This window comes from Rattus norvegicus, chromosome 1 (assembly GCF_036323735.1).
Source record: "Rattus norvegicus strain BN/NHsdMcwi chromosome 1, GRCr8, whole genome shotgun sequence".
NCBI classification, from domain to species: Eukaryota; Metazoa; Chordata; class Mammalia; order Rodentia; family Muridae; genus Rattus; species Rattus norvegicus.
The window spans coordinates 148,654,939-148,679,696 of record NC_086019.1 but is presented as its reverse complement, the minus strand read 5'-3'; the positions used below and the strand labels follow the sequence as shown (position 1 = coordinate 148,679,696).

General features: G+C 37.6%; 1 protein-coding gene across 1 annotated transcript in view; it reads left to right on the top strand.

Annotated features, from left to right (window-relative positions):
• LOC134485148 (vomeronasal type-2 receptor 116-like) overlaps positions 1 to 24,758 on the top strand; it is a 49,061-nt gene that overhangs the window by 3,973 nt on the left and 20,330 nt on the right. Inside the window, exons 2-4 of the mRNA XM_063280968.1 lie at positions 17,687 to 17,966; positions 22,757 to 23,563; positions 24,264 to 24,491. Of these exons, the coding sequence (XP_063137038.1) occupies positions 17,687 to 17,966; positions 22,757 to 23,563; positions 24,264 to 24,491 (1,315 nt within the window). The remainder of the gene's footprint in view (positions 1 to 17,686; positions 17,967 to 22,756; positions 23,564 to 24,263; positions 24,492 to 24,758) is intronic.

The window sequence follows — 24,758 nt, the reverse complement described above, 5'->3', positions numbered from 1 at the left end:
AACTTTGTAAATAAAAGCACAAATTTATTGAAAACTATTATTATATATAATCTTCTCTCAAATATCCATTTATGATATAAATTATCATAAAAGCATGTTTCTATACCTGAAATTTGTCTCCATTCATATATTTTTCCGACACATTTGAATGATGTTTAATAACTATTTGGATACTTCTCTTATGGTTAATAACATGAAAAAATAGTTAACAAAGTCTGACATTGCACAAAATATATTGGAGCACATATATACCTATACATTACCTATATGCTCTTTTGTCAAATTTAGTTAAGATATAATTTATGGAGTCAGTGGAGTAATGATGATTTTGTAAACACAGCTACATTACAAATTATTTAGCTGAAATATATATATATATATATATATATATATACATCATTTTGGATGTATACCTATATGCCTTATGGAAATTTATTTGGAATTATGACTAGCTATTCTGCCCAATTATTTTCTTTTAACATTTTTATGGTATTTTATTTATATAGACAATGAATATATATTATATACATGATTATATACATAGGTGAGCAATCCATATATTTTCAAAATGTTTATATAAATATAAACAAGTAGTCATGATGATATTAATCTATAATATTTCATATACTTATACATTTATATATAACAGTTTTCTAAAATCATTATGAAAAACAATGAAAACACAGATTTTAAAATAATATTCTCTTTTTATGTTCTAAAAACTTCATACATATGCCGTGGATTTTAATTATATGGATATGCTTCTTCCTACCTCTTTTCAACTACTACCTACCAGGACATCTCCCTCTCAAATTTCTGCTTTCCTCTTTGTTTTAAATCAATAACCCCTAAGTCCAATTAGTCTTACTCATATGCACAAGGATATAAAACCAACCACTTGTGAATGGGCTACCTACCAGTGGCCACATAATCAAGGAACTGACTTTCTCTCCCTCTACAGTCACCAATGGTGATCAGCACCTCTGCCAATGATGAGGCATGTGGAGTCCCTTCCCAGTGAACATTGGAAGTTTCCTCTGCTTGACCTTGTATAAGTTTTATGCAGGAGACTCTTGTGAGTTAATGAAATTTAACAGACATGTCATTTCTGTAAGTTAGTATTTATTTTACCGATTTCCTCTCTGTTCCCTAGCTATTGCATTTTTCTGCCTCCTTATACTTCATTTTCTGAATGTCACATGGGGATAAGTGACTCACCTGCAACTGAACACTCAGTGTTATTTATGTTAGATACATTGAATAGCCATAAGTTTCTCAGTAGTTACTACTCACTGAAAGAAGAAGCGTCTCTGACAAAGCAGAAAGCAATACAAACTGCTGTAGAAGCATCAATACTTAAAAAGCAAATTGACAGTATGACCACTTGGCAAAGCAGCTATCTCCCCAGTCAAGAACATTTGGCCATATTTACAGTACCAGACAGGAACAAAAATTGCAAAGTGCTTGGAAAATCCCATAAATATCCCACTACAATGTGACCAAAAGACACATAACAGGCAGGTCAGTATTATGAAATGCTGAGCACTGTGTTGGGTAAGACCTTTGTTGTCCTCCTTTCTAGATGCCTACAGACCACCTTCTGGAACTGTGTAAGCTAGTTATTAGGGAAATCGTTCCTGAATCATAAAGGATGATTTATTTACATCCTACATTCCAAGTGAGTGGATGTAATCAGCAATAAGTACATAGTAGAAGGTACGATCTAGATATGGTGAAGAGCAAAGAGTAAAGGCAATGGTCTATGTTTTGAGAAGAAAAGAGTTTTGTTTTATTCACAATTCAGGAAAGATGATCTAGAACTGTCAGAGTCTTGACGTTACTGTGGATATCAGGGCATATAGTATCACAGAGGTGAAAGCAAGTGCAGAGATACTGAAATGAAAAACAAGTAGCGAGAGAACAAGACAGCAAGATCTCAAAAGAAATATGTTAATCTTTTATAAACACAAACCAATATCCTTACAACTTAATGTGTCCATCATTACTACCAAGCATCAACTTGTGGAATATTCAATGTTTAAGGGTCTCTTGAATAAATTCAAGTCTAAACTGTAAGATCATGAATATAAGAATTGTACAGTATTGACATTAAAGCCCATCCAGTCACTTTACATTCCAGTCACTGCGGTCTTCTGGTCCTCCATCATAGATTCCTTCTCTCCATCTCCCCTTTCTCTTCTCTTCAGAGAGGGTTGGGACCACCTGGGCATTCCACCCACGCTGGTACATCAAGTTTCTGCAAATTCAGACTCATCACCTCCCACTGAGGCTAGACAAGTTAGCCCTGTTAGGGAACAAATTCCAGTCAGACACCAGCTTTAGGGACAGCTTTTCTTCAGTTGTTGGAGTATCCAAATGAACACCAAGCTGAACATCTGCTGTGTATGTGCCAAGGACCTTAGTCCAGCTTGTATATGCTCTTTGGTTGGTGGCTCAGTTTCACATAGCCCCCAAGGGTCCACGTGGGTTGACTCATTTGGTCATCCTGGGAGTTTATACCAAATACAGGCCCTGTAATTCTTCCCTGAAATGTATCATGAAAGTGCCTGAGGTCCACACAAAGTTAGAGTATGGGTATGTGCATCTGTTTCAGTTAGCTGATGAATGGAGCCTCCCAGAGGACAGTTATGGTAGGGTCCTGTCTACAAGCTTAACAGAGTTTCATTAATAGAGACGGATTGGTGCTTGGCCATGGGATGGGTATCATGTCGAACTGGTTATTACTTGGCAGTTCCTTCTGTCACTGTTCTATCTTTGTCAATGCACTTCCTGTAAACAGGATAAATTTTGAGTCAAAAATTTTGTGAGTGGGTTGGTGTCCTTATCCCTCCACTAGAGTTTTTGCCTGGCTCAGGAGGTGACCTCTTTGGGTTCCATATCCCTACTGATTTGCATCTAGGCTAAAGTCACCTGCATTGACTCCTGGGAACCTCCCGCATCCCAAGTCTCTGGCGCATCCTAGAGATTCCCCCAGTCTCCACCACTGCCAGCTGCAGATTTCCATTTATTCTTCTGGCTCTCTTGCCCTTTTCTCTGTCTCTCCACACACTTGATCCTGACTCTCCTCCGCCCTCTCCATCTCATCTTTCAACCGTTGTCTCTAGTCTTCTGCATTGTATGACTATTTTACTCACCCATCTAAGTGAGATTCAATCATTCTTTCATAGCACTTCCGTCATGTTTAGCTTCTTTGGGTCTAGATTGTATGGTGGATATCTTGCACTTTATGGCTAATATCCATTTATCAGTGAGTTCATAACATGCACATAATTTAGGGGCTGGGTTTTCTTGTTCAGGATGATATTTTCTAGTTCAGTCGACTTGCTGGCAAAATGTATGTTCTTCTTGTTTCTAATAGCTCGTATACCATTGTGAATGTGAACGTCATTCTCCATATACATTCTTCAGCAGAGGGACATCTGGGTTGTTTCCAGTTTCTATATATTACAAATAAAACTGCTATGAATATAGCGATGCATGTGTCCCTGTGCAATGGTGGAGCATTTTGGGAGGTATATGCCCTGGAGCATTATAGATGGATATTTAGGTAAAACTATTTACTAATTTATGACTGATTTCTAGATTGCTGCACAAGCGTGCAATCCCACCAGCAATGGAAGAGTGTTCCCCATTCTCTGTATTTTTGCTAGCATGGGATGACATTTGAGTTTTGATCTTAGTTATTACATCTGGTATAAGATGGGATCTCAGGGTTCTTTTGATTTGTATTAACCTGAGGACTAAGGACTTGAACATTTCTTTAAGTGTTTCTCGGCCATTTGATATTCCTCTGTTGAGTATTCTGTTTAGCTCTGTTTGACATTTTTAATTGAGTTACTCATTTTGTTGCAGTCTACCTTTTTGAGTTCCTTATATATTTTGAGTATTATCCCTCTGTCAAATATAGGGTTAGTGAAGATTTCTTTTCTCACTCTGTAGACTGTTGTTTGTAGCTATAGACTGTGTCCCTTGTCCTACAGAAACTTTTCACTTTCATGAGGTTCTATTTATCAACTGTTAATATTCAAGCATGAGCTATTGGTGTTCTTTCCAAGAAATTGAGCCCTATTCCAATTTTTCCCAAATATTTAAAGTTTCTCTTCTATTAGACACAGTGTATCTGATTTTAAGTTGGTGTCCTTGATCCACTTGGATTTGACCTTTGTAATGGATGATAAATATTGACCTATTTGCATTCTTCTACATGTTGACCAAGAGTTAGACCAGCACTATTTTTTGAAGTTTTTTCCTTTTATACTTTTGGTTTCTTTGTCAAAAAAATGAAGTGTTCATGGGTGTGAGGGTTTTCCTAGGTCTTCAATTATATTACATTGATCAATATGTCTGTTTCTATACCAATACCATCCAGGTTTTATTACTATTGTTGTGTAGTGTAGCTTGAGATCAGGGATGCTGATTCCTCTAGAAGTTTTATTCTTCAGTAATATTTTTTCTGTCTGGGTCTATTTCATTTGCCATATAAAGTTGCTCTCTCAAATTCTTTAAGACTGTCTTGATGGTTTGATAATAATTGCATTAAATCTATTCATTGCTTTTGGTATGATGGTCATTTTCCTTATGTTAATTCTACTAATACATTAACATGGAAGATTTTTCCACATTTTAATATCTTCTTCAATTTATTTTTCCAGAGACTTGATAATTCTTTTCATACAGGTGTTTCACTTTCTTGGTTACAGTTAAACCTAGATACTTTATACAATTTGTTCCTACTGTGAAGGGTGTCATTTGTATAAAGGAGGGCTATCACTTTGTTTGAGTTAATTTTGTATCCTGCCACTTTGGTGAATGTGTTTATCCACAGGTAGGAGGTCTTTGGTAGAATTTTGGGGTTGCTTTTGTGTAATTTCACATTGTCTCCAAATAGGAATGCTTTGACTTCTTTTCCAATTTGTATCTACTTGATCTTTTTTAAGTGTTTTGTTGCTCAGGCTTGAACTTCAATTACTATAATGAATAGATAGGGAGACAATGGGCAGCATTATCTTGTCCCTGATTTTAGTGAGATTGCTTTAAGTTTCTCTCAAACTTAATGTTGGCCATTGCCTTGCTTTATGTAGCTTTTATTATTTTTAGGAATTTGTCTTGTGTCCATGATCTCCCAGAACTTTTTTTAAATGAATGACTTTTACTTTTTTTAACACAAATGAAATATCAAAAATTAGATGCATTTAATGAGATAATCATCTGATTTCTTTAACTCTCTGTTTGTTTATGTGGTGGATTATATTGAACTGTCCCTTTATCCCTATAATGAAGCCTATTTAATCATACTAAATGATGTTTTTGATGTATTCTTGGAATTAGTATGTGAGAATTTAACTGATTGTTTTTTCATAGATGTTCATAAGAGATATAGGTCTGAAATTCTCTTTCTCTGATGAGGCTTTCTGTGGTTTGGGTATCAGGATGACTGTGGCCTTATAGAATATATATGGCAGTGTTCCTTCTGTTTCTGTTTTTTGGAAGAATAGCTTGAGGTGTATTGGTATTAAACGTTCATTTTAAAGTCCATTAGAATTCTGTTCTAAAACCATCTGACACTGTGATGCTTTTCATTGGGAGATTTGAAACTACAGCTTGGATTCTGTTTGGGGACTATAGGATTATTTAAGTTGTTTGCTTGATCTTGATTTAATTTTGGTGTTATCTGTCTAGAATACCATTCATTTTGTTTACATTTTGAAATTTTGTGAAGTACAGGCTTTGGAAGTAAGACCCAATGACTTTTTTAATTTCCTAAATTTCCCTTGTATCTCTATCTTTTCACTTCTGACTTTGTTACTTTTGATGCTTTCTCTTTGACTTTTTGGTAGTTTTGCTCATGGTTTGTCTATTTCTTGATGTTTTCAAAGAACCAGCTCTTCCTGTTAATTATTTGTATTGTTCTCCTGTTTCTAAGTGATTGGTTTTGACCATGAGTTTGACTAGTACCTGTCCATTGACTATGACATATCCATTGGTGAGAGTGGGATGTTGAAGTCCTCATTGTTGTGTAATGTTCAACGTGTGGTAAGACCTTTAGTAATGGTCTTTTATGAATGTTGGTTTTGTTGCATTTGGGATACAGACATTCAGAATTGAGATGTCATCTTGGTACATTTTTCCTTTGATGAAAATGAAATGCCCTTCCCCAAGTGTTTGGATTAATTTTGTTTTAAAATCTATTTTATCAGCTACTATACTAGATTCCACAGCCTGCGTCTTTATTCCATTTTATCAGAATACCATTTTACAGCCTTTATTCTGAGGTAGTGTCTATCTTTTCTCTGAGGTATGTTTTTTGGTATGCAGGAGGATAATGGGTCCTGTTTATGTATTCAGTTTGATAGGCTGAATCATTTAATTGGTGACTTGAGTCCAATGATATTGAGTGATATTAATATCCAATGACTGTAAGTTCCTGCTTTTATGATGTTGGTGATGGCTCCGTTTGTGTGTGTGTGTGTGTGTGTGTGTGTGTGTGTGTGTGTGTGTGTGTGCGCGCGCGCATGGGGGGTGTATGTCCTCTTTTTGCTTTTCTGTGAAATGATTAATTTCTTGTGTTTTCTTAGTGTAGTTATCCTCATTGTCTTGGCATTTTCCTCCTAGTATTCTCTGTAAGGATGGATTAGTTGAAATATATTGTTCAAATTTGGTTTTGTCATGAAACATTTTGGTTTCTCCATTTACAATGATAGGAAGTTTTACTGAGTAAAGGAGTCTGAGCTGAAATACCTGGTTTTTATGTCTCTGTTGAAAAACCAGGTGCAATTCTCATAGTTCTGTATTTATATATTACTTAGTCATTTTCCCTTGAAGCTTCTAGTATTTTTTCTTTGTTCTATATATCTCATGTTTTAATTATTATGAATTAGGAGGATTTTATTTTCCAGTACAATATATTTGGTGTTCTACAAGCTTCCTATACTTTTGTAACCATCTATTTTCTTTATTTTCAAATTTTGTTAGATAACCTTATTACCATCATATTTAATTTAAAACATTTTGACCATTTGTACAAAGGGAAAATCTTGTTAGTATTATAAATGCCACCTTTTAGTATTTAGAATTAGCCCAATATTGTGTGGAAGTTTTGTTTGTCCACTCATTTTAAGAGTTAAAAACTGATAAAATACTCTTTAATGTTGTCCTTGTTTTTTATATAACTGTGGGGGGTGTTGACCATGGCACCATAAGAATCTTCTTCTGAGACCAGCAGGATCAGAACTCACTTGGTCCTGCGTTTTGGGATTGCTTCAGATCATGTAACCATGTAACCAAGGGACCTCAAACCAAGTGGTCACAGGTAGTATGCCAAGTCACTTACCAATGGAATTCTTACCCAGGCAAATAGAGTATCACTATCATCTCAAACTCAGTTAAGAGAATGCACTTACCTACCCCTCAATACCATCCCACTCATTAAGTTTTATATACTTCCTGACCTTATGTAATAAATGCCATAAGCTAATTCACCAAGAATTGTCTTACACTGACTGTTTTTAATTGAGCAGTAACAAATAATGGAAGTCTTTCTTTCCTCAAGCACTCATCATTGTCCCTTTGGACCCACCTGTTGAGGCAAAAATCAGAACCACATATGCCTTTTATTTTCAAATACTGTTTACTAACTGATTAAATGTCATTTGTGACTGAAGACTTAATAATATTCTTTGACTATTATTTGTGATACACAATTGACTGCATCATGTTATAGCAATAGTAATATGACGTTTTAGGAAGCACAAAATATCAGATTCTGTCAGACAGTTCATATGAACATCCTCTGCCATTATAGTGTACCTGAAAAAGTAGTCATACAATAATCCTATACATTGTTTTCTATTAACAGACCAAATAGAACATTGGAATTTTACTCTGAAAATAATTAGAGTATTTGGAATAAAACAAACATTGCAATCTATTATAATAAATTTATTGAATTATAGGAATACATTCAACATTCTGGATCAATATTCTATATGTATGAATGTTCACAAAACATATCACTTTAGAAAGGTTATCCCTTCTACAAACATATTCCTCAACATTCAGGATGTCCAGGTGTTGCAGTTACAAATGCCTCAGACAGAACTGTGGGAAGTATGGAATAGTGAGGTCTGTTGTTTCCCCTAATTTCTGACAAGTTTACTAAACTTCTGAGTTGAAATAGCATTTCTTGGTATATGGTTAAGAAATTTAAAACCCACATATGTTAAAATATCTCATGTGTACCTAATCAAAAAATTGCTGTGAGTGAGAAAATATGCTTTCCTTGAGGTTTTTGTTATTAACTAGAACTTGTAGGGTTTTTTAACTGTTTCTAATTAATTTTTTACTCTCCAAATTTTATTCCCTTTCTGGTCCCCCCTCCAACAGTTCCATATGGCATACCTCTTCCCAACTCACCTTGTCTCCAAAAGGATGTACCCATTTACATCTCCCACCCTACCAGACCTCTAAATGCATTGGGTCCTCCAGTCTTTTGAGTTTAGGTGCGTATTCTCTGAGTGAACACAGACTCAGCAGTCCTCTGGTGCTTATGTTTTAGGGCCTCCTATCAGCTGGTGTATACTGCCTAATTGGTAATCCTGTGTCTAAGAGATTTGGGGGTCCAGGTTAATTTAGACTGCTGCTCCTCCTACAGGGTTTCCCTCCTTCTTAGCTTCTTCCATCTTTCCCCTAAATAGACAAAATGGGGCAGCAGCTTCTGTTTTTTGTTGGGTACACATATCTGCATCTGACTCTTTCAGCTGCTTATTGCGTCTTTTGGAGAGCTGTCATGGTAGGTCCCTTTATGTGAATGCCCCATAGCTTTAGTAATGATATCTGGTCTTGGGGGCCTCCTCTTGAGCTGGATCCCGCTGGGAATCTGTCACTGGACTTTCTTTTCCTCATGTTATTCTCGATTTCCATCCCTGTGGGGCAACCCCATCCCATATTTGATGCACTGTCTTTCTGCTGGAGATGGGATTTACAATTCCTCTCCCCACTCTAGGCCATTTCATCTAGAGTCCCTCCCTTTAAGTCCTGAGAATCTCTCACCTCCTGGGTTTCTGGTACATTCTGAAGGGTCCACTGAACCTCCTACCTACCGAAGTTGCCTGTTTCCATTCTTAATGCTGGCCCGGGCTTCAGTGCTTTTCCCCCACCCAATACAAGATGATGTTAATTTTTCTACAAACACTCACCCCCTTTCCCTCCCTTGTACCTTGTTCCTCCCAACCCACTTGTAATTGCTTTCTTCTCCTCCCAAGTGGGACTGAGGTGTCCTCACTTGAGCCCTTTAGCTTGTTGACATTTTTGAGTTCTGTGGACTATATTTCAGGTATTCTGTATTTTTTGGCAAATATCCACTTATTAATGAGTACATATCATGTATGCCACTTTCTATCTGAGTTACCTCACTCACAAAGTCATTTTATAGTTCCATTCATTTGCCTACAAAACTAAGGATGTCCTCATTCTTAATAGCTGAGTAATATTCTACTATGTAAATAAACAGCATTTTCTGTTCCCATTCTTCTGTCATAAGACATCTGGGTGGTTTCCAACTTCTGGCTATCACAAATAAAGCTGCTATGAACATAGTGAAACACGCGCTTTCATAGCATGGTGGGGCATCTTTTGGGTATAATCCCAAGAGTGATATTGCTGGGTCTTCAGGTAGATCTATTTCCAGTTTTCTGAGGAAACTCCAAATTGATTTCCAATGTGGTTGTATCAGTTTGCAATCCCACCAGCTATGGGGGGGTGCCTTGTTCTCCACATCCTTGCCAACTTGTGTTATCACCTGAGGTTTTCATCATAGCCATTTTGGTTGCAGAAAGTAGGAACTTCAGGGTATTTTTGATTCACATTTCTCTGATCACTAAAGACTTTGAACACTTCTTTAGGTACTTCTAAACCATTCAAGATTCCTCTGTTATGAATTTCAGTTTAGTTCTATACCCCATTTTTTAATTGGGTTTTTTGCTCTTTCGTGGTTAGTTTCTCGAGTTCTTTATATATTCTGGATATTGGCCCTCTATCAGATGTGAGGTTAGTGAAGGTATTTTTCCAGTCTGTAATTTGCAAGTTTGTCTAATTGACTATGTCAATTACAGAAGCTTCCCACTTTCATGAGGTTTCATTTATCAATTCTTCATCTTAGAGCATGAGCCATTGGAGTTCTCTTTGGGAAATTTCTACCTGTGTCAAAGAGATCAAGGCTCTTTACCCCTTTCTCTTCGTTTAGATTGACTGTATCTGGCTATATTTTGGGCCCTTGATCTACTTGGACTTGAGATTTGTGCAAGCTGACAATTATGAGTCTATTTTCTTTTTTTCTACATATAGACAGCCAGTTAGACAGCACCCTTCATTGAAGACACTTTGTATTCCATTGTATATTTTTTGCTTATTTATGAAAGACCAAGTGTATGTGTCTGGTTTTATATTTGGGTCTTCAATTTTATTCAATTGTTTAACCTGTCTTGTCTCTATACCAATATTATGCAGCTTTATCACTATTTCTCTGTAGCAGACTTTGAGATTCAAGATGGTGTTTCCCTTTTTTCCTGGTCCTTTTTGCTGGAACAGACTGCCAACCATTCTGCTCCCCTAGAAGACACCATATCCTGAGGCATTCCATAAATTCCGTTGTACTCAGAGCACTTGGTAAGAAAATTCCCAAAGTCCAAGCTGCAGCTGAGAGCCCAATGGACTAAGGGACCTACCCCCCCCCACTACTTCAACCAAATAAATACTACTCCCATTTTCCCTGGTCTTTCTGCTGGGACAGACTGTTAGCTAGACTTCTCCCTGGAAGAGACTATATCTTCAGATATATCAAAGGATCAGCTGCACTCAGCATTTGGTAAGAACAACCCCCCAACAAGTCCCAAAGCAGCTTCTGCAGTCCAGTGGAATCAGGGAACCACCATCTCCCCAAACCCCCGACCCACCAAATACAAATCCCCTACTGCTTGGTCCTTTATGCTGGGACAGGATGCAAGCATATCTGCTCCCTGGAAGAGGCTATATCCACAGACATACCAGAAGACCCACTGTAATCAGAACATTTGACATACTATCTTGAAATATCCACAGACATACCAGAAGAACCACTATACTCAAAATATTTGATATCACATACTGAGGCATTCCAGAAGATCTGCTGCACCTGGGGCATCTGACACCATTATTGGAGACATCCCAGGAGATCTACTGCACTTGGACACCACAGCTTGATGCCATCACTAGGAGAACTCAAATGCCTGCCCTGGTTGCTATATCCAGCAAAACTCTCAATCAGCATGGATAAGGAAACCAAAACTTTCAAGGACAAAATGAAATTCAAACAGTATCTATCTACAAATCCAGTCCTAAGAGATCAGGAATTCAAGGCATAAACCTAAGAATAATAAAAGCAATTTACAAAGCAGCTCTCTGCTCCCAAACCCCGTGGGAGAGAGACCTCACTGCCTGATCAGGTGGGCACTCCTGAGGCTGCAGAGCGGAGGAGACCACCAACACTGCCCACCCCTGCCCACATCTCTGGCCCAAAAGGCAACTGTATAAGGCCTCTGGGTTCCTGTAGGGGAGGGCCCAGGAGCGGCAGGACCCCTGCGCCTGAGACACCGCCGGAACCTGAGGGAAACAGACCGGATAAACAGTTCTCTGCACCCAAATCCCGTGGGAGGGAGAGCTGAACCTTCAGAGAGGCAGACACGCCTGGGAAACCAGAAGAGACTGCACTCTGCGCACATCCAGACGCCAGAGGAAAACACCAAACGTCATCTGGAACCCTGGTGCACGGAGGCTCCCGGAAAGAGCGGCGCAGATCTTTCCGGTTGCTGCTGCTGCAGAGAGGACTTAGGCAGTACCACACGAGCAAACTTGAGCCTTGGAACCACAGGTGGGACCAACTTTTCCCCTGCGGGAGGACTGCCTGGTGAACTCAAGACACAGGCCCACAGGAACAGCTGAAGACCTGTAGAGAGGAAAAACTGCACGCCCGAAGGCAGAGCACTCTGTCCCCATAGCTGGCTGAAGGAAGGCAGGGGAGCAGGTCTGCAGGGCTCCTGAAACACAGGCTTATAGGACAGTCTAGCCACGGTCAGAAATGGCAGAACAAAGTAACACTGGAGATGATCTGATGGCGAGAGGCAAGCGCAGGAACCCAAGCAACAGAAACCAGGACTGCATGGCATCATCGGAGCCCAATTCTCGCACCAGGATAAACATGGAGTATCCAAACACACCAGAAAAGCAAGATCTAGTTTCAAAATCATATTTGATCATGATGCTGGAGGACTTCAAGGAAGACGTGGAGAACTCCCTTGGAGAGCAAGTAGAAGCCTACAGAGAGGAATCGCAAAAATGCCTGAAAGAATTCCAGGAAAACATAAATAAACAAGTAGAAACCCATAGAGAGGAGACACAAAAATCCCTGAAGGAATTCCAGGAAGACACAATCAAACAGTTGAAGGAATTAGAAATGGAGATAGAAGCAATCAAGAAAGAACACATGGAAACAACCCTGGATATAGAAAACCAAAAGAAGAGACAAGGAGCTGTAGATACAAGCTTCACCAACAGAATACAAGAGATGGAAGAGAGAATCTCAGGAGCAGAAGATTCCATAGAAATCATTGACTCAGCTGTCAAAGATAATGTAAAGCGGAAAAAGCTACTGGTCCAAAACATACAGGAAATCCAGGACTCAATGAGAAGATCAAACCTAAGGATAATAGGTATAGAAGAGAATGAAGACTCCCAGCTCAAAGGACCAGTAAATATCTTCAACAAAATCATAGAAGAAAACTTCCCTAACCTAAAAAAAGAGATACCCATAGACATACAAGAAGCCTACAGAACTCCAAATAGATTGGACCAGAAAAGAAACACCTCCTGTCACATAATTGTCAAAACACCAAACGCACAAAATAAAGAAAGAATATTAAAAGCAGTAAGGGAAAAAGGTCAAGTAACATATAAAGGCAGACCTATCAGAATCACACCAGACTTTTCGCCATAAACTATGAAGGCCAGAAGATCCTGAACAGATGTCATACAGACCCTAAGAGAACACAAATGCCAGCCCAGGTTACTGTATCCTGCAAAACTCTCAATTAACATAGATGGAGAAACCAAGATATTCCATGACAAAACCAAATTTACACAATATCTTTCTACAAATCCAGTGCTACAAAGGATAATAAAGGCTAAACCCCAACATAAGGAGGCAAGCTATACCCTAGAAGAAGCAAGAAACTAATCATCTTGGCAACAAAACAAAGAGAAGAAAAGCACACAAACATAACCTCACATCCAAATATGAATATAACAGGAAGCAATAATCACTATTCCTTAATGTCTCTCGGCATCAATGGCCTCAACTCCCCAATAAAAAGATATAGATTAACAAACTGGATATGCAGTGAGGACCCTGCATTCTGCTGCCTACAGGAAACACACCTCAGAAACGAGGACAGACACTACCTCAGAGTGAAAGGCTGGAAAACAACTTTCCAAGCAAATGGTCAGAAGAAGCAAGTTGGAGTAGCCATTCTAATATCAAATAAAATCAATTTTCAATAAAAATCATCAAAAAAGATAAGGAAGGACACTTCATATTCATCAAAGGAAAACTCCACCAAGATGAACTCTCAATCCTCATCTTCGGTTGGTTTATATACAAGTGTGCAATTTCTAGGCTTGAAAGTAAAATAATGCTATCTGGTGCTGGATAGAGGAGCCTTATTTTTTATTATGGCAGCTTGCTATTTTTGTAACATGGTGATTTGGTTGAACACAATAAAGTACATTAGTAACTGATCTCCCCTTCTTCCTGGATGAGTGAGGAGATGATTAAATGTTGATGTCAGCATCCTTGAGCATATTCAGATGAGCTTCTGCTTCTGTTGAAAAGGATGCTGTGTTTGATTGTGGTCCGAAGCTTTGAAGCACTACTTGGCATCTCCTTCCTTGGAGGTCTCACTGTTTAAACATAACAGATTTGATAGCTTGTTGGTAAGGTGAGGTCCAGCTTGTCTCCACTAGGTCATCTTCATGTGAATCCGGTGGTTATACGGTTTTGTTTTAGGGATATTTCATTTTTTTAATAACGGTTTTAGCTGACATTCGTGGAGAGAATGAATCCTTAGAACTGTGCCACTAGTGAAAGGAAATCCTGTCTAGAGTATGTTTCTTTACAAAGCTGTGTCACACCATCCTTTGGGCCCTCTGCTGGAAAAGTAGAATCAAGTCTCAAATAATGCCTTTTAAATTGTATCCTCTAGTATTATAGATGTAGGACAGTACTGTATCATACCTCTGTGGATGTAAAATAGCTTGTACCTGCTTTATGATATGTAGTAGTGACTGTGCTTTATCAGAGCTGTTTTTAATGATGTTGCTCAGAATGTTTTCTTTCCAGATGATGATTGAGAAGCTAATTTAAAAAAAAATGGTGCCATGTACCACAAGAGTAACAGAACTGTGCTGTTTTCTCGGGTTTTGTTTTTTTACTTTTTTTTTTAATGGAGTGTGCTGGATGTCTCTACAGTTTTGTTCAGATGACTGCAGAACCTGGAAAAGCTGTTGCTGCTGTTGATGCATAACACACTGCTATTATTGGTCTTTTTATATAAATATAAATATATATATATATATATACAGATATATAATTTGAATTTTTTGAAACTTTAGCTGTGCTGTCAACTTTGGAAAAAAGTATCCCCGTTTACTGTGTTGAGTTGGCACTGTACAGAAATTAACAGCCATATTGGTCTAGAAATGTTGAACTTAAGTTTCTTCCATTTGTACAGGGGTAACACACTGTATTAAATATGTGAGGTCTTATCTACGTGGGTTTGATTACAAAAACTAATAAAGTATTCTCTAAATTTTAAAAAAAAGTTTGGCTTAAGGCCACACTTTATGTAAGTATACGTGAAAGGAAAAAGACACTTTAGGAATATAATTATGATGTCTTGAGAGATGCTCAGTCGTTAACAGCACTTACTGCGCTTCGAGAAGTCCTGAGTTTAAATCCCAGCAACAAGCTGATGGCTCACAAGCATCTGTAATGGGATCTGATAGACTCTCTGGTATGTCTGAAGACAACTACAGTGAACTTATTATATATAAATAAATGTTTTTTAAAAAGAAAAAAAAACTGCATGATATTGGTACAGAGACAGACAGATAGACAAATAGAATAGAATTGAAGACCCAGAAATGAACCCACACACCTATGGTCACTTGATTTTTGACAAAGGAGCCAAAACCATCCAATGGAAAAAAGATAGCATTTTCAGCAAATGGTGCTGGTTAAACTGGAGGTCAACATGTAGAAGAATGCAGATCGATCGATGCTTATCACCGTGTACAAAGCTTAAGTCCAAGTGGATCAAGGACCTCCACATCAAACCAGACACACTCAAACTAATAGAAGAAAAACTAGGGAAGCATCTGGAACACATGGGCACTGGAAAAAATTTCCTGAATAAAGCACCAATGGCTTATGCTCTAAGATCAAGAATCGACAAATGGGATCTCATAAAACTGCAAAGCTTCTGTAAGGCAAAGGACACTGTGGTTAGGACAAAACGGCAACCAACAGATTGGGAAAAGATCTTTACCAATCCTACAACAGATAGAGGCCTTATATCCAAAATATACGAAGAACTCAAGAAGTTAGACCGCAGGGAGACAAATAACCCTATTAAAAAATGGGGTTCAGAGCTAAACAAACAATTCACAGCTGAAGAATGCCGAATGGCTGAGAAACACCTAAAGAAATGTTCAACATCTTTAGTCATAAGGGAAATGCAAATCAAAACAACCCTGAGATTTCACCTCACACCAGTGAGAATGGCTAAGATCAAAAACTCAGGTGACAGCAGATGCTGGCGGGGATGCGGAAAAAGAGGAACACTCCTCCATTGTTGGTGGGATTGCAGACTGGTAAAACCATTCTGGAAATCAGTCTGGAGGTTCCTCAGAAAATTGGACATTGAACTGCCTGAGGATCCAGCTATACCTCTCTTGGGCCTATACCCAAAAGATGCCCCAACATATAAAAAAGACACGTGCTCCACTATGTGTATCGCAGCCTTATTTATAATAGCCAGAAGCTGGAAAGAACCCAGATGCCCTTCAACAGAGGAATGGATACAGAAAATGTGGTACATCTACACAATGGAATATTACTCAGCTATCAAAAACAAGGACTTTATGAAATTCGTAGGCAAATGGTTGGAACTGGAAAATATCATTCTGAGTGAGCTAACCCAATCACAGAAAGACATACATGGTATGCACTCATTGATAAGTGGCTATTAGCCCAAATGCTTGAATTACCCTAGATGCCTAGAACAAATGAAACTCAAGACGGATGATCAAAATGTGAATGTTTCACGCCTTCTTTAAAAGGGGAACAAGAATACTCTTGGCAGGGAAGAGAGAGGCAAAGATTAAAACAGAGACTGAAGTAACACCCATTCAGAGCCTGCCCCACATGTGGCCCATACATATACAGCCATCCAATTAGACAAGATGAATGCAGCAAAGAAGTGCAGGCCGACAGGAGCCGGATGTAGATCGCTCCTGAGAGACACAGCCAGAATACAGCAAATACAGAGGCGAATGCCAGCAGCAAACCACTGAACTGAGAATAGAACCCCCGTTGAAGGAATCAGCGAAAGAACTGGAAGAGTTTGAAGGGGCTCGAGACCCCATATGTACAACAATGCCAAGCAACCAGAGCTTCCAGGGACTAAGCAACTACCTAAAGACTATACATGGACTGACCCTGGACACTGACCTCATAGGTAGCAATGAATATCCTAGTAAGAGCACCAGTGGAAGGGGAAGCCCTGGGTCCTGCTAAGACTGAACCCACAGTGAACTAGACTGTTGGGGGGAGGGCGGTAATGGGGTGAGGGTTGGGTGGGGAGTACCCATAAGGAAGGGGAGGGGGGAGGGGGATGTTTGCCCGGAAACCGGGAAAGGGAATAACACTCGAAATGTATATAAGAAATACTCAAGTTAATTAAAAAAAAAGAAAAAAAATAAAAAGTTATTGTTATTATCAACAGCATACCACCAGACAGTGAAAATATCGAATCAAATAGGAAGAGGGAAGATCTATATATAAGAGAAAGACTAAAAGTAACAAGGCTATGTGCTTAAATCCAAAAGAATTTTCAGAGCTAGTGATTCAGATAGATATGCCTATCTATTTAATCTACTCATAAATTAATCATGTCTTTGGCCAGCCCTGCTTCTGAGTAAAAGAAATATTATAATTTAGGTGGCAGGTTTATAGGCCTGCGTTTTTTACATATGGTAAGTGTTAGCGTTCCAAAATAAAGGAATGAGCAGATTCACTGTCTTAGAGGAAGTGCTTCCTACCATGCTAACAGATATGGTAATAAAATTGTATTAAAGTTCAAAATTACAGAATCTCACTTGAATCATAATCTACTAAAACATTTTTGAAATCCTTACATAATTACCGAGAAATTATATTCTAATACACCACAGTAACAGTGCTTGTATCACAATAGCATTAGTTTAAAAAAAACAAGCATTAAATACATAAACAATATTAGTGTTATTTAATATTATGTTAAGACTCTAATCTACAATGATCCTTTTCTTCTATTTTCAGGTTGACATCTAAGACTATCCACTTGATTTTGACTCTTTATTTTGCCCTTGAAGAAATAAACAGGAACCCCCATATTCTACCTAACATTTCACTGCTAGTTAAAATTGAATGTGGGCTGCTAGATGATTGGACAATAAACAGTTTATCTTCTAAAAGAGAAAAATATCTTCCTAACTACTACTGTATAAATCAGAGAAGATATTTAATTGTACTTACAGGACCAATGTGGTTAGCATCTGTCATAGTTGGGCCACTCCTATACATAACTAAGAGGCCAGAGGTAAGTTTGAAGAAGCTGATGTTAATGAGGCATTGATTCTTTTCTTTCTGTAAAAATAACATTTATTTGCCTGATCTAATTGTATTCTTTAAAGCTTATGATTAAATAGGCTTGCACTTTCAAGTATATTCTGACCTCTGCCTAGATGGATCAACTCAACTCTTCTGGCTCAAATTCTTCCCTAAAGTCACTAATTGGATATGGCTTTACTCAGCTTCTCATTGATTTGCTTTGCTTGAACAATCACTGCCCATTTGTTTTAGTCTTCTGTCTCCTTTATATTCTGGCTACAACTGCCTCTACTGATGCACATTGAACTGCATGAACTCACAAATTAACTCAACACCATTGCACTGCATTCTTTGCACTGAGTCTCAAAAGTCTGGTTTAACTCTTCTGCATTGAACTCAACTGACTAATTAGAACTCAGAAATCTGCATCCCTCTGTCTCCTGAGTACTTTGATTAAAGGTGTGTACTATCACACCTGCACCTAAACTTTTCTATACTAAAAATTTGCTTTATACTAGGCTGACCTTGAACTAAGTGATCTGCTTGCCTCTGTCTCCTGCCTTCCAAGGAATGCCTATTTCCCAGCAGGATATTTTTTGCCTACAAGTCTTCAGATGTGATCCATTAAGTATAGTCATGTTGCTGGATTAAAATTCCTCTACAGATTTAATTTTCTGATCCTGAGGCTAGTGAAAGTAAGCAAATGAATTTGTCTATTTTGATGCATAGAATTCAAAGCATAAATACACAGATATTTAGAAGCACATGCCATTTTTTTAGCATGAATAAGACTTAAGTGCAATAGACATCTGATGTGCTTCACTATCAGACTTAGTCTTTTCTGTACTTTACAAGACTTAAGAAATTATGTACAATTTTCATAATGGTACAGTTCCTAACATTCCCAAGTTTTGTTTATCACACTTTTTTAGACTAGCAATTTGTTATTTTTATTGATATTTTTATGTACACTTCAAATGTTGTTGTTCTTTGAGAAAATAAACAAGATAGATAAACCCTTAGCCAGAATAAACAGAATGCACAGAAAGAATATCCAAATTAACAAAATCAGAAATGAAAAGGGAGACATAACAACAGAATCTGAAAAAATTTTAAAAATATATTAGATCCTACTACAAAAGGCTATATTCCACAAAACTGGAAAATCTGGAGGAAATGGACAATTTTCTATACAGATACCAGGTATTAAAGTTAAATCAGCATCAGATAAGCCATCTAAACAGTCCCATAATGCCTAAAGAAGTAGAAGCAGTCATGAAAAGTCTCCCAACCAAAATAAAGCCCAGGACCAGATGTGTTTATTGGAGAATTCTATCAGACCTTCATAGAAGAAATAATACCAATACTCTCAAAACTATTCTGCAAAATGGAAACAAACAGAGCACTACCCAATTCCTTCTATGAAGCCACAGGTATGCTTATACCTAAACCACACAAAGATCCAACAATAAAACAGAAGTTCAGAACAATTTTCCTTATGAATATCAATGCAAAAATACTCAATAAAATTCTCGCAGCACAAATCCAAGAAACAACACATCTAAACAATCATCCATCATAATCAAGTAGGCTTCATCCCAGGGATGAAGTGATGGATTCAAAATATGGAAATCTGCATTGGGCACTTGCCTATCTTTAGAGTAATACCCTATAGTTCTGTGGCCAGTTTTTTTTTAACTGAAGTATTTCAAACATTAGTCCATTTGCATTATTTCACACAGTGGTATCTGATTTTTTTTCTTTTAACAACAGCTGCCGACTGCCTATTGTTTTTCATCTAGGGAAATTTTGTGAAATTCCATCTATGTGGGCATGTTCACTGGTATAGACCTTGGACTTTTAAAAAATATTCTACCTTTTAATTTGTATAAGTTCTTTAAATATTCTATGTATCACTTCTCTGCCTTTTGGCTAAGATCAAGTGTAAATATTCTATATACAAATCTATTCTCAAATACATGACCTGCAAGAATTCCCCCCTCCCAGAAAAAAACAAAATATGGAAATCTGTCAACATAATCCACTGTATAAACAAACTCAAAGGAAAAAAAAACACATGAACATGTAATTAGATACTAAGAAAGCATTTGACAAAACTCAACACTCTTCAGGTTAATAGACTTGGAAAGATCAGGAATTTAAGGCCCATACCTAAACCTAGAAAAGCAATATACAGCAAACCAGTAGCCAACATCAAAATAAATGGAGAGAAACTTGAAGCAATCCCACTAAAATCACAGACTGGACAAGAATTCTCACTCTCTTCCTACTTATTTACTATAGTACTCTAAGTCCTAGCCAGAGCATTTACACAACAAAAGAAGGTCAAAGGGATAAAAATTGGGGAAGAAATTCAAAATATCACTATTTGCAGATGATGTGATAATATACTTAAGTGACCCCAAAAGATCCACAGGAGTATTGCTACAGTGGATAAACAACTTCAGATAAGTGTCTGGATATAAACTTATCTAAAACAAATCTGTAGCCCTCCTCTAGTCAAGGGATAAAAAGATAAATATAGTAAAAATGGCCATTTTACCAAAAGCAATCTACAGATTCAATGCAATCCCCATCAAAATACTAAGCCAATTCTTCAGAGAGTTAGACAGAACAATTTGCAAATTCATCTGGAATAAAAAAAATCCAGGATACCTAAAACAATGATTCTCAACAATAAAAGGATTTCTGTGGGAATCAATACCCCTGAACTCAAGCAATATTACAGAGCAATAGTGATAAAAAACTGAATGGTATTGGTACAGAGACAGGCAGATAGACCAGTGGAATAGAATTGAAGACCCAGAAATGAAGCCGCACACATATGGTTACTTGAGTTTTGACAAAAGAGCCAAAACCATCCAATGGAAAAAAGGATAGCATTTTCGGCAAATGGTGCTGGTTCAACTGGAGGTCAGTATGTAGAAGAATGCAGAGCGATCGATGCTTATCACCCTGTACAAAGCTCAAGTCCAAGTGGATCAAGGACCTCCACATCAAACCAGATACACTCAAACTAATAGAAGAAAAACTGGAGAGGCATCTCGAACACATGGGCACTGGAGAAAATTTCCTGAACAAAACACCAATGGCTTATGCTCTAAGATCAAGAACCAACAATGGGATCTCATAAGACTGCAAAGTTTCTGTAAGGCAAAGGACACTGTTGTTAGGACAAAACGACAACCAACAGATTGCCAATAGATCTTTACCCATCCTACAACAGATAGAGGGCTTATATCCCAAATATACAAAGAACTCAAGAGGTTAGATCACAGGGAGACAAATAACCCTATTAAAAAATGGGGTTCAGAGCTAAACAAATAATTCACAGCTGAGGAATGCCGAATAGTTGAGAAACACCTAAAGAAATGTTCAACATCTTTAGTCATATGGGAAATGCAAATTAAAACAACCCTGAGACTTCACCTCACACCTGTGAGAATGGCTAAGATCAAAAACTCAGGTGACAGCAGATGCTGGTGAGGATGCGGAGAAAGAGGTACACTCCTCCATTGTTGGTGGGATTGCAGACTGGTACAACCATTCTGGAAATCAGTCTGGAGGTTCCTCAGAAAATTGGACATTGAACTACCTAAGGACCCAGCTATACCTCTCTTGAGCATATACCCAAAAGATGCCCCAACATATAAAAAAGACACGTGCTCCATTATGTTCTTAGCAGCCTTATTTATAATAGCCAGAAGCTGGAAAGAACCCAGATGCCCATCAACAGAGGAATGGATACAGAAAATGTGGTACATCTACACAATGGAATATTACTCAGCTATCAAAAACAATGTCTTTATGAAATTCATAGGCAAATGGATGGAACTGGAAAATATAATCCTGAGTGAGGTAACCCAATCATGGAAAAACACACATGGTATGCACTCATTGATAAGTGGCTATTAACCCAAATGCTTGAATTACCCTGAGGCACAGAACACATGAAACTCTAGAAGGATGACCAAAATGCAAATGCTTCATGTTTTCTTTAAAAGGGGAACAAGAATACCCTTGGCAAGGAATAGGGAGGCAAAGTTTAGAACAGAGGCAGAAGGAACACCCATTCAGAGCCTGCCCCACATGTGGCCCATACATATACAGCCACCAAACTAGATAAGATGGAGAAAGCAAAGAAATGCAGGTTGACAGGAACCGGATGTAGATCTCTCCTGAGAGACACAGCCAGAATACAGCAAATACATAGGTGAATGCCAGCAGCAAACCACTGAACTGAGAACGGGACCCCCGTTGAAGAAATCAGAGAAAGGAATGGAAGAGCTTGAAGGGGCTTGAGACACCATATGAATAACAATGCCAACCAACCAGAGCTTCCAGGGACTAAGACACTACCCAAAGACTATACATGGACTGACCCTGTGCTCCAACCTCATAGGTAGCAATGAATAGCCTAGTAAGATCACCAGTGGAAGGGGAAGCCCTTGGTCCTGCCAAGACTTAACACCCAGTGAAGGTGATTGTTGGGGGGAGGGTGGTAATGGGGGGAGGATGGGAAGGGGAAGCCCATATAGAAGGGGAGGTTGAGGGGTTAGGGGGATGTTGGCACGGAAACCTGGAAGGGGAATAGCAATCGAAATGTAAATAAGAAATACTCAAGTTAATAAGGATATAAAAAAAAGTAGGGAAACTACACCTTTCACAATAGTCACAAATAACATAAAATACCTTGGTGAGACTAGCATTTTATATTTCGGCTTCCTCATGTTATTTCTCACATTCTATGGCTTACAGCTTTACTATGGGCCATTTCACCCTCTCTTGAGCAACCAAGAACTGTATCCATATCTTTACCAAATGGCTCCTAAGGACACATCTCTGGCACTGGCCATGGTTTCTTTGTTTGTCCATTTCAGCTGGAACTGGGTAGGAGCTGTTGTTTCAGATGATGACCCAGGTTATGAATTTATCTTGGAATTGAGAAGAGAAATGCAAAGGAACAATTTTTGTTTAGCATTTGTGAGTATCATTGTTAGTGATGACAATTTATTTCTGAAAAGGTATAATATCTATTACAACCAGATCAAGATGTCATCAGCAAAAGTTGTTATCATTTATGGAGACAAAGACTCTCCTCTACAGGTGAACTTTAGACTATGGAATTTATTTGATATCCAAAGAATCTGGGTCACTACATCACAGTGGGATATGATCATAAATAATGGAAAATTCCTCCTTAATTCCTTCTATGGGACTCTCAGTTTTTCACATCACTATTCTGAATTATCTGGTTTTAAAACATTTATCCAGACAGCATACCCTTCAAACTACAGTGATGACTTTTCTCTTGGTATATTATGGTGGGTGTATTTTAATTGTTCTTTGTCATTATCTGAATGTAAGAATCTGCAAAATTGTCCAAAGGAAAACATATTTAGATGGTTATACAGGCACCATTTTGAAATGTCTTTGAGTGATACTACTTATGACCTATATAATTCTATGTATGCTGTGGCTTACACACTCCAACAGATGCTTCTGAAACAAGCAGATACATGGCAAATAGATGATGGAAAAGAACCAGAATTTGACTCTTGGCAGGTAATCGCTCTTCCACTACATATCTCATAGAGTCATAGACTTAATTTTTCCGATGAATACTGTAGCTTCTAAGATTCTAAGTTCTTTTCTTTCAAATACACCAATTGCTGTATTCCTTCACTGCATATCATTGAAAATTCTTTTGTTTCTTAAACTCAAGTACAGCCAATACTGAAACTTCCATAATTTCATAATCTGTTTGTGCTAGTTTCCATAATATTTCCACAATAAATGTGTTTCTTATCTTTAATATTTGAATCAAAATATGTTGCTTTCTCATGAAATTCTTATTGGAACAAGAAGGTGACTGACCTTTTTAAATGATCAAGGAATTGATAATCTATGTAATGAATAGGTCCCAAATAACAGAAAAATTCTAGCATTTTCTTCCTCAACAAGGGCCTCAATTTCCTACTTGGCTATCAGATAATAATATACAGAAAATGAGGTAAAGAATGTTTAACTATTCCCACTCATATTTAAGCTGTGCATATTTTAGAGAATTAACTTCACTGAGAAAGAATTATTTAGGAATTTTAATGTTATTGTGCCTATATGTGGCATTTTTCCCACTCTGATATCAGACTATTTGTAATTAAGACACATTATTAAGACAAGTTAAAATCAGAGACAGATTAAACTTTATATTTTCTTTCCTAATCTGTAGGCATAGTTAAAACTAAAATAATAAATGTTTCAGATGCTCTCTTTCCTGAGAAATATCCAATTTATAAACCCTGTTGGTGACAAAGTGAACCTGAATCATGAAGAAAAACTGGATACAAAGTATGAGATTCACCAGACTTTGACTTTTTTGCCAAATCCTGTATTTAAGCTGAAAATAGGAACATTTTCCCAAAATCTATCACATGGTCGACAATTATATATGTTGAAAGAAATGATAGAGTGGAACACAGGCCACCAACAGGTTTGTTGGATTTACTTGTAAAACACTACATGCAACATAAGTTGATCTTATCATTTTCATAGGATACAGCATTTTAAAATTTATTTACAAACTCATTTCCTATACTCCTATACTTGTTTTCAAGACAATTTATTTCCACTAGGACATGTATCTATCTTTACCTATCTATCTATCTATCTATCTATCTATCTATCTATCTATCTATCTATCATCTATCTATTTATCTATCTAGGATTTATAGACATAGATAATATATGTACATATAAA